Source organism: Trachinotus anak, unplaced genomic scaffold (assembly GCF_046630095.1).
Source record: "Trachinotus anak isolate AG129_WGS33_773 ecotype Australia unplaced genomic scaffold, CSIRO_AGI_Tana_v1 ptg000002l, whole genome shotgun sequence".
Taxonomy (NCBI): Eukaryota; Metazoa; Chordata; class Actinopteri; order Carangiformes; family Carangidae; genus Trachinotus; species Trachinotus anak.
The window spans coordinates 11,282,714-11,294,463 of NW_027273853.1; the positions used below are offsets into that span (position 1 = coordinate 11,282,714).

General features: G+C 39.7%; 1 protein-coding gene across 1 annotated transcript; it reads right to left on the bottom strand.

The window, feature by feature from the left end:
* Positions 1-1,572: 1,572 nt before the first annotated feature.
* LOC139632185 (CD81 antigen-like) lies at positions 1,573-11,408 on the bottom strand. The gene is made up of 8 exons (XM_071497005.1): positions 11,190-11,408; positions 9,321-9,435; positions 3,799-3,896; positions 3,599-3,673; positions 3,335-3,448; positions 3,133-3,231; positions 2,652-2,735; positions 1,573-2,499 (listed from the first exon to the last, which is right to left on the bottom strand). Exons 1-8 carry the CDS (start codon positions 11,253-11,255, stop codon positions 2,434-2,436), a joined length of 717 nt encoding a protein of 238 aa, XP_071353106.1. The 5' UTR covers positions 11,256-11,408; the 3' UTR covers positions 1,573-2,433.
* Positions 11,409-11,750: the final 342 nt, after the last annotated feature.

The window sequence follows — 11,750 nt, forward strand, 5'->3', positions numbered from 1 at the left end:
TTTATGGACCTGGCTTTGTGCACAGGGACATTGTCATGTAACAGGAAAGGGGGATTCCCCAGACTGTTGTCACAATGTTGAGCACAAAACACTACAGTTTAGATATGACTGTATCTGTTGCATTGAGGGTTCCTTTAACTGGAGCTAAGGGGCAGAGCCCTGACCATGAAAAACAGACCAAACATATACAGAAGCATGTGGGCAGAGGTGTTCATATACTTTTTGCCATATAATATATAATTATATTATGATATCTAGAAAAGGACCTAAGATAAAATAAAACCAGGATGATGTGGTTCATTTTTGCAGACTTTGTATTATCATTATGTTTATTATTATGTTAGCACCTTTTAAACTGTCTCTACATGGTATCCCTTTTTTTTCCAGTTCAAACTCATTTTGTCAGTTTAGCATCAACAACACAAAATACAGAATGACAAATTGTGACTAAAATTTACAAATATGTGATTCAAAATATTATTTTAGAACAGTGATCTTAAACATTGTTGTGGCAATGTCTGTAAATCAATAAAAATATTAATAATTCAGTTTTAAAAAAATATCTACAGACATGAATTAAATACTGTGTAAAAGCGCCACATCAGCAGTTTACCAGCTTATTTCTACATGACATATAAATAAAGTCATGTTACTATAAATGAAACATACTCAGTCTATTCACCCTTGAATAGACTGACAGAGGATTAAACCTTTACCTGAGGTAAACTCTACTGAAAATCTTAATTTCATATCTGCTTGGTACACTGAACTAAAACTATTTCAGTCTAATCCAACAGTCCTGCAATGAATCCTGCCTTCATGAAGGTTATAATATTCAGCTTTTACTGAATGTTTTTAGAGAGGTGTTGATTCAGTTGTAGTGTTATTAGAAACAAAAGTCGCTGAGTAAATGAAGGAAGGTCTCCTGTTTATGTTTGTGCATCATTTTCTTTTCTTTCATTGCGGGGGAACCTGAATGGAACTTAAACTTCGTCACGTGTGACATCAGGAATCAAGAGCTGGTCCTCTGATAAGCAGGTAAACCTGTTGGCAGAGCAGAACATGTGGGGTTCTGGGTGTGTCTGCTGCCACAGTGCAAGAAATACAAGTGAGTTGAGTTTTTAGTGTATTCAACTGTGGTGCTGTGGGAAAGATCGTGCTGATTGAGCAAGAGGGGTGTTAATATCATACTGCCTCCCTGTGGTGACACAAGGCAAATACAGCAGCTCTGTAATGTGTGCAGGTTTGACTGAGTTGTACAGATCAAGCAGATCACTGTAAAACAGAGGACTGATACAGTTTATGTTCAACACACAAACACTGAACCTCATTCTGTTTTTCAAACAATCTCCCAGTGAAGCATGTCACTGAGAGGAACAAGATACTTTATTATGGTTGGACTCGAATCCATGCATGAAACTGTGCAAACTTTCAAGGTTTGAATATTTAGTTCCTTGGACCATCTGTGCAGCACAATGTTTCCCAACCTGGGGGTGAGACTCCTACACCAGATCATGAGATGAAGTGAGTAGGTTATGAGATGATTGCCCTAAGAGGACACAAGAAAAAAAATTATATTCTGATACACAAAATGTTTATTTTCCAGACATTTCTCTATTATTTGCTTCTCTTTCATAAAATACTGAAGTTTTAGCTCTTCAGGCCACTAAAAATAGAAATTGTCAAATATAAAGTAAAAATTCCTCTTTGAACTACTCAAAACTTATATACATCAAATTTATGCAGCAATCTTCATCTTGGATCACAAGCAAAAAGTGGTTGGTAATCAATAGTACAATAGAGGTGACATAATTTATTAGCATTATCAAAACAGGTTAAGTGGTAAAACCTAACTAACAGTTTGTGTCATTATCTAAAGCATGAGATGGTTCATTGGGCACAAAGAAGAGACAGAAAGTAGACTAATGAACACACAGGCTAACTTGTCATCTGGACAGTTACTAGAGTAAGACAGAACATGGCCTTAGACCACTGAAACCCTGCTGCTTAAATATATTGTAACACTGACACTGCAGCGAGATGCATCTCAAACAATCGACCAGGGACTACACGGACCCTCCAAAGTGTTATTAACATATGACAAGTATACAGTAGATATATACAATTTATACATCCATAAAAACAGCATTAGGTTCAATGACTTAAGAGAAATATTTCACATATATACTGTAAATATAAAAGATTCATATGAAGTGTTGTATGATAAATAAAGAACATCTGACAGATAAAAGCTAAATTACTGTGTAAGATAACTGAGTGATGATAGATTAGCAATATTAAAAAACAACTTATAGTTTCTAATCTAAAATAAAAGGGGAGATATCTATCTTGTTATTTTATAATCAAAAGGAAAAGGAGCTGATGCATGGAAACACATAAAATAATTCCATTATGCGCTTGTTGGCTGGACTCCTAGTACACTCCAGGGCTGTTACGAATCCCACAACAGAGCACCATGGTGAAGATCATCTCGAAGATCTAAATGGGATAAAGGACAGAACAGCTTAATCCAATATGTCCCTGTTCCTTATCACAGCTGATAAGAGCAGTAGTTTCAGAGAAGCTGCCGTGAGCCTTCTCACACCACTGCTGCAGGAAATATACAGCTACATTTTCAATCTGACACTCACCATGATGACAGCAACCACCAAGGCAGCCAGACCAATCAGATGGAGCTTCTCGGAGAACAGCTCGACCAGTTTATCATGACAGCTCTGCAAAGAGACAGAGGCACAGTAACCACACACTTCTGGATAATTAATGATGTTAAATGTGATTAAATACTAACTAAAAGGTAAATGTCTTTATTGCTGGTATAAGTCAACACAATACCAAGTGAACTTGACCCAGAACCACTAAAGAGAATGTGTTGTCTTGACCCTGTGTTAGTGTTTTTTTTTTTTTTTTTTTACTGTTGGGTTATTTAACCAAAGTAAATATGCTATTGTAGTTTAGAGTGTCATGAGCACATTGTTTTGGAAAACTGACAGAAAACTGGTGATAGTTGATAGATCAAAGGTAGAAATTAAGACAATGCCAATAAAAACATTTGATGGATGGATGGATGGATGGACGGAATCAAATGTCTCAGGTATGCACAAATTTGTGTACCTGAGATTGGAGAAAATGTTCTGGAGACTTTCTTGGACACAAGGTGCCAACAACTTGTCTGAAGAGTGCACTGTCATCTCCTTTACCACAGCAGTCGAGCTGAAGAAGAAACCAAGAGGAGACACAAGAGGTCACTCACTCAACAAAATGCATGGTTCACATAACAAAACAACTGTCGTCTGCTGATACCACATCAACGTACCGTAGTGTGGAAAACATCCAAGACCTTGATGGCAGCATCTTTACTGGGAGACCCGGAGACATCCAGAGCCTTGATGTATGCAGAGTCGTAGAAGTTGATCAGTTCTTTGGAGATCTGTGGACAGCGGGGAGTCGTGCAGGTTGTTTTAGAGAGACAACAACAATCAGACAGAGCAGGCTTCCCTGGAGCAGACGGGAAAAATCAATGCAAACATTGAACATGCAGGGCTGCGGTGAGCTGTCTGTGTGTGTGTGTATTACTTACTGTGTCCCTGTTCATGAAACCCCAGATTGCTGCAGCCACTTCACAGGCAAACAGAATCACCAAAAAGAAGAAGAACTTAAGAAAGAAAATGAGGAAAAGTGTTTGAATCTCAAGGTCTCTAACAGATTAAATAAAGTGTTTAATTAAAATTTACTTAAGTGAGTTCCTGCAGGATAAAATCAAAAAGTAGAGACGCTCACCGTCCCCAGCAGACACTGAGATTCCTGAATGGCACCGTAACATCCGAGGAAGCCAACAAGCATCATCACAGCTCCAACAGCGATCAGTATGTACACACCTGTAAACACATGGACAACAGAAAACTGACTATCACGTTTAAAGAGACGTGGTCCGTCATGTCAGCATTGTGTCCTGATTGCCACTAGAGGGCAGCAGTGTCAGAGCAGTGTGTGCCCGCTACCCATTTATTGATTCACACATCGTTTGATAATGGACTTCCTGAGACGTTTACTTGACTTCCCTGAAGGATGATACGACATTATTGACATTCTGGGCATAAACAGCTCCAAGATTGTGACAGAGCGAGGTGGAGCTGACTCTGTGCAGCTGCCAGGCCAGGAAATGCCTTCCAGACACCCCAACCCCCCACAAACCCCCTCCACACTCACCTCTGACCCCGAGCATTATCCTTCCTCAGGAACCATGTGAATACACAGTCACCCACCCACATACACACACACATCTTTGTGCGATTAGACTGACATAAAGAGAAGACTAAAATCATTTATACTAAAAGCTCAGGCAATGTATTTACCTTTAAAAATCACTTTTTGGTCACTATCCAGGGTGATGACAAAGATACACAGTTTCACATGACGTTTAATGGCAAACAGAAGTGTCCAACAGGCACCAGAGCAGGTAGAGCTGAATAGCAATAAAGCTCCAGTTACAGCAGAAGTGTTATGTTTTATGCTTCTTAAAGAAAAAAAGGCACTGGACCCAATCAATATTTGATTTAGAGACAGGGAGAAATTCATAGATCATAAAAGGTATTGTAACATGACATCAGTCTGCTGCAGCCTGCTCTAAATTTATTTTCTGTACTTTTTAAAGAAGTACATAAGTATTATCAGAAAAAATGTGATATCAAAAGTAACCGTTCTCATTGTATGGGAAAGCCCCTTATTATATATGCTGTTATATTATCAGTTTACTGACATGTATTTATATATAACTGGCAATTTATTGTTGTAGTTTGTCGATGTGAAGCATACTTGTTGCTTTTCTTTTTTAATTGATCAGGAGGGTCTTAAGAGATCACAATCTCTTTTTTGAGATATCCTTATAGGGCAGCACAAACAGGAAATAACAGGGCATTTCAACTTTAGTCTATTTATATGTGTTCATTTTCAACATATGATAAGTTTGTGTGTAAATGACAGGCAGAGTAAAGTATAAGTAAAGAGTAAAAGGGTAAGTAAAATACTGAGCAACTGACAGTTCTATCTAAAGGTCCATGTTCTGGAGCTTTCAATCATATTTTCATGGACTTTGCCCACAGGTCATAGCGATTGTTGATTTCTATTTTTCCAAATCCCAGGTTTTTCTGAGCACTTTCTGAACTTTGTGTTGATGGGAATCATATAATATGTTTGAGAGGTCAGTTACTAACAATACATACAAGGAGGCCAAAATACAAATTCCTGTAACTGGGCTATTTTTGTTTTACCAGAGTAATTACAGGAAGTATTAATGGCTCAGCTCCCACATGAATTAAAGAATTATAAGTAAGAGAATAATCTAATGGCTTCAATCCACCCTTCTAACAGTCTTATCTCTAAGATGTAATAGTAAAAAGTAAAATCCTTTTTGCTAATGCTACTTCAACTCTACTACATTTCAAGGGAAATATTGTACTTTTTACTGCACTAGATTTATCTGGCAGTTATGGTTACAAGTGACTTTTTGGATAAGGTTCAAATAAATAAACAGCCCCTCAGATTTATCTTGAGACCCTTTGGAGGGGGGCTCAACTATACAACTGTGTATAAAATAGTGTAGTAGTAGTTTTACAAGTTTTACTTTAGTACAGGATACTGACTACTTCTTCCACCACAGCTTTTAGCGTGACAGTCTGGGAGCAGTCTGCTTCTCAGTTTTCTATTCTTACACACACGCAAACAAAACACATGCAGCCTCTAATGTAGGCTGACAGTGCGGTCTGAAACAGGCAGGCAGTAAGAGATTCTGACTCTTTTGCGTCCACAGGCCTCCAATACCTCACGCCGTACCTCAAATATCACGCACAGCTCACCCTACATCTACACTCGCTTTTCTCTCTCTGTCTCAACTCAACACCCTCCTCCTTTAATACACCCTCCCCGTCTCTTTTTCTCTTTCAGGGCTTGATGTTTTTGTTGTAGTGAGAAACGGCTATGGGGCCAGTAACCCGGCAATGCAGCAAAGCAGGCATTATTTCCACTGCCTTCCATTACTATGACAACACCCTTTGAGGTTTGAAGGCTATTGAGACTTTAAGGGAGACAGGCAATTTTATACCACCAGGGAAGTTCATTTATTTCTTGTCTCCCTCTGTAATCTCCAGAGGGGCAAAAAAAGGGAGGTGAACACCAGCTAAAAACCCCACTTGGAGTTCTCCCTTTTCTTCTCATCAACTATTAAGAAAAAAAAAGAAAAAAAAAAAGGCCAGGGCTGTGAAGCCATGTCCACACAGTCAGAGCTTGACACTAATAAACTCAGATGAACCTAATCGCACTGTATGTCAGTGGATAAATGATGAGATAAGGATTAATCACTGAAAGGCAGGATATATATATATATATATATATATATATATATATATATATATATATATATATATATATATATATATATATATATATATATAAAAACCTTTCCTGTAGTGTCATCGTGTTAACAGAAAGATGTTGGAAAAAAGGGCACAAAGCAGACAGGCACTGTATCTCACCTGAGAGTTAAAGCAATAGTTTCACATTTTGGGGAAATATGTACTTATTTTCTATTTTGCCAAATGTTGGATGGGAAGGTTGATACCACTTTCATATCTCTATGCTAAATATGAAGCTTAAGCCAGGAGCTAGTTAGCCTAGTTTAGCATAAAGAAACAAGTAAACAATTAGCCATGCTCTGTCCAAGTTTAACAAAATCTACCAGCAGAGTAATTAACAAAGCATCTCATTTGTTCAATCTTAACAGAGCCCAAGGTGTAAAAACAACTATTTGTGAGCTCACCAGGTATCGGGAGACAGATTTTGTTACTCTCAAACAGAGCCAGGCTAGCTGTTTTCCCTTGTTTCTAGTTCTTTATGCTAAGCTAAGCTAACCAGTTGCTCATTCCGCTACCATGCTGATACCACTTAGCTGGACCCAGTTTAGCTTAGCATAATGACTGGAAATAGAGAAACACCTAGCTTGGCTCTGTGCCTCAAGCTCACAACTTCTCATTTTCACTCTTTCTTTGTCACTTACATATTAAACAAACTAGATATAATATGTTCATTATTGAGCTTTAGAGACGCTGTTGGGTGGACTTTGTTACCTTTAGACATTCCCAGGCTAACCGTTTACCCCTGTTTGCAGTCTTCATGCTAAGCTAAGCTAAGCTAACTCCTGGCTGAATAGTCATTTACCATAGTCAACATGAGTTCAAGAGTTAAATCGGTGAAGTGCAGCAATGAAAGCGGTTGCAGTTTCTGCTGCAGAGGGAGAGCATGAGATAGATTAAATGTTTGAACTGAAAGCAGTTTTGGCTGCTGGTAGCCACTGACAGCAGCTAAAACATCAGCATGAGAGTAGCCTCAGAAAAGACCACTCTCATTTACACACAGTGACCAAGAGAGAATCACATCTACTGGAGCCCAAGTGTCAGTCTTTGGTTTGAACTTTAATAAACAGATTTATTAATGAATAATACAGCAGAGTTGCAATAAATAAGACTTTAAAACCGAGCACATCTTCGCTTTTTTGTCATTTTCGTGTGGGAGATTTTGGAAATTTCCTGTTTAGGCAAAGGGGTTTAATTGTCAACAGAGCAGGTTTCAGTAGCTGGGATGCTTCAGATAATGGCTTTCCCATTGTGTACAATGATGTACACATGTAATATCATATCATTAACTGCTCCTTCCCTCACAGCTTGCTTACCCACAATACAACATTTATATTTTTTCGGCTATGAAACAATGCAGAAAAGCTAAAATATTCAGGCTTGAGCCTCTGAATTAAACATAGAGTGTAAAACAACTGAAATAAGCCGTCTACTTGTGTAACAAAATCCGTTGCATTGACTGTATCTCCTACAGTATGAGAGGCTGTAGCACTAACCACACCAGACTACTGACAACTGCCACCAATAATGATTTCAGGCCCTGGTGAAGAGGTAGGAGACTGTGTATTTTCAGCCTTACATAAATACCACGTTGGTGTGCCAGCATGCTAAAAACATCCATTCCAAACTCTAATTTGAGAGATAATGTGCAGATGTACAAGGTTATTTGAATTATGCAAGGGCGTATGTTCAAGGGAGGGGAAAAAAAAAGAAACATTCCCTTGATCTCGCTTGGGTGGGCCTCTCTTGCCGCCCTGCCTTTAAAATCACGAGTGTGCCTTGCCTCTATAAAAAGCACAGGCTTGCCTTCGCTCTGTATACTTACTGAGGAGTAAGTATGGGACAGCAGCAGGAGCACAAATCTAAATTAATGGGCTCACTAAAGTTCACCGCCACAACACACTGAGATGATGGACCTTTGAAATGTTTAAAACATAGTATGTATTGTAGGTTTTAGTGCCAATCGCTGTACTGTTGAGGGCAGTGAAGGGGACATGATGGTGATTTATGACTTTAGTTCATGCAGTGAGCACAACCTGAGGCCTGTACTCCTGATTCTGGGATCAAGCTGATCCTTAAAGACTTTTGTAAAGATATACAGAGAACATGCTGCACACAAAACTCCTGAAAATTCCTGAGGATCATGTAATTTAAAGTGTGAGGGACAGAAAGTGCATGATGGCTTTATTTGTACACCCTGGTCACACACCATTAGTTTTCTCAGAGCCCACATATGTCTCAACATCTGTCTGAAGCATCTGCTCTCTGTTGAAAGGACTTTCTGAGGTTGACAAACACGTATATTTATTTGATTTAGACATCATCTCCTATGATGCTGGCTGTGCCACTCTTAAGTCATGCTGCGGATATACGTAGGTCCCGTTTCCTGGTTTTCTCTTAAGAGGTCACACCGCTCCTACTATTTTTGGACATTACTCACATAGTCCCAGCTGACTGTGATTGACTGGTGTTTCTGTGAATTAGTTACATTCCATCACTCTTTGGTGTGAACTTCCTGTCATGTGGAGAACGAGGTATGAGGACGTAAACACTCAGGAGTAACAGTGGAAGAACAACTGCCGGGACACAAGATGACGACCGAGCAATTTAAAGGAGGTGGACGATTAATTTGTCTATACAACATAATGAAATTAAATTTAGTTGCACTGCTCCTCTTACAAAGGTTATAATGTAGTTTATCTTTGTTGAGAGTATGAAATACAATGACAATAAAGAAACTTGTATACTTAAATACTTGAAAGCAACTTTTCCAACATTTTAAATGACCAACTCAGAAAGCCAGATTTACATTAGCTCTGTGTGAGGAAATTACTTTTTATAGTCTTTAAAAACCGGTGTGACGGGGAGGCTCTAATGTTAAAGTTGTATACTCACTGATGTAGAAAGTGCTTGGTGCCTGCTGGCCTTCAAACTGAAGTATGAGGAGGTTGCTGGTTTGACTGTCATGGCGAAGCCACAGGGCCACTCCTAAGATCACACCTCCGGCCAGCTGTCCCAAGGAGAAAAAGGTTTAGGTTATTCTCTTTTGTTTCTTTTCTTTGGCGAAACCTTGAGGAGGATCAGAGCCATTTAAAATATTTGATATTCAGGAGAAATGTTGGTATGAATATTAAAACAAACTTGTAGTTATCAATTTTTAAGACATTTAATAAGACCCATCAACGTGGCGTGACATCTGGGGACGGCTCGAAGCCAGACTCTCCTAAGATCAAATCAGTGTCCGAACCTGTCTGCTAATGTTTCTTGCCCTGAGTGTCCAGCTGTGGCGTGAGGCAGTGAACTGTCCGCTGTCCTTTCAGAGAAGTGATGAGAGGATATCCTGACACCTCAGTGACCTATGGCACAGAGCGTGTCCTCACAGCATTGTTTAAAGCCAACTCAACAACTTTGTTTTCCAGCTTTATCTTCCTCAATCTCTCCTCTATTCTGTATCTTGCAAAGTAGAAATAACCCGATAAAAGTGTTATCATGTAAAAGCTGATGGAGCATAACTACTGCAGGATCACATTATTGGTCACATGCTAACCCCCTTATTCTTTTTGCCAATGTTTATATCAAGATATCTGCACATTTAGTGCCATGAGTGCACTCTATTGTTCTCAAAGAAACAGGAAACCGAATCCTCGACATGAAAAATAGCAAAATGAGGAAGAGAGGGCTCAGAGTTTTCCCAATGACAGGCACAGCAGCAAAACCAACAGAGGAAACACTCAATCAGGCAGGATACGGTGAGTCTGTGCTCACTTAAAAAAAGAAGACTGCTCTGTGCTGGCAAAACAAATGGAAATTCACAAACAAGTGGTCAGTGTACAAGGCCGCGAGTGAACACATGAAGAGGAAGACACTTGTGCAGGAAGTCTAATATGATGTAATGTAGCGTAAAAGTAGAGGCCATTGAACTACTGTTGTAAGTCCCTTATCACTGAAATTACTTCTTAGAAAACATGACAAGCTTGAGGACAGTTCTGTCTGCAGGGGGAATGGACAATAAATGAATAATAAAACTGCACCACCGGACAAAGTGTTTCCCGAGCTCAAGGGCAGCAAATGCTACAATTTGGTGACCAGGTAGGAACAAAGTAATTTCAGAGGGAAACAGCTTTCCCCTCCCCCAGAAACTCTGTTAGCACTGCTCAATCTCTGGCTTTCTGTGTTTTTAATTAGTGGGGAGCCAGGCTCCTCTAAACAGCAAAGAGCCATTCACCCCTCAGGAATAATTTGTTCAGTTTTCTCTCCGAAACATCTGCAGAGATCAGACTTTACTGTATTTTATGATTAATACGAGCACGAGATGATACAATGAAATGCTGATTCTGAGGCAGAGTTAATGTGAGCATAAAAAAGCAGTCCCATCTCAGTCAGATGCCCACCCAGCCCAGAGTGCTCCCCTCTCCCTCTCTCCCAGCCACCCCGCACTGCTGCTCGGCCATGCAGAAAATAACTGTCGATGAAGGGTAAGAACATTTTCAACTCTGCCTGGTCAAGATTTGGAGTTTGCTGTGCCTCCTCTGCTGATGTCGCTCTCCTCTCCTCCCAGCCCCGCACAGAGCAGCGTGATGAGACTCTGTGCGTCTCCTCCAGGACTGACCATTTATGAACTGAAGGCCCTGAGCTACACAGATGTGTGAATGTGAGCCGCTGTTATTTCGCTTAATCCAACAAGAAGGGAAGAGAAAGTTACAGGAAAGCAGATGTTACGAAACAGTTTTAAAGCTACGTATAAATAAAATGTGTTCAACTCACCCAGAAAATAAAATTAAAGAAGAATAACATATATTTAATGCATTTCGTGCAGCCCGCCACAGCCATGTTGCCAGTTTTGTTTGGTTTTTTTTTGTTTGTTTTTTTTTTTGTTTATCAGTTCGTCCTTTTGCCCAAATCAAACACTGCGAGGTCAGTCTACTGTCCGGGATCTCACGGTCTCTGCCAGAGGACTCCGTCTGCTCAGGCCAGGCGGAGTAAACTCCTCCTTTATAATCAAGAGTGAAAACCGAGACGGGGAACTGCCCACTGAGGAGAAGGAGGCTGAGGGAACCACCAGCTCTCCATCTGCGACAGCAGAGGCAGCAAGTCTAAAACTGTATTTTGGTCAGATTTATGGGAGAGAGAGAAAGAAAAGTTTATTCCCCTGTTTTCTCGAACAATAAAAAAGGTTTACATTTTAAAAACGTGTTAAAACATCATGGCACTGGTCTACATGTGAAGCACTGGTCTTTTCTCACTTAGGTAATGAGAAAATGCGCTCAATGAGTCAACCTGTTTTTACTGCTTCCAGGTTTTTAACATCCCATCGGTTAAACAAGG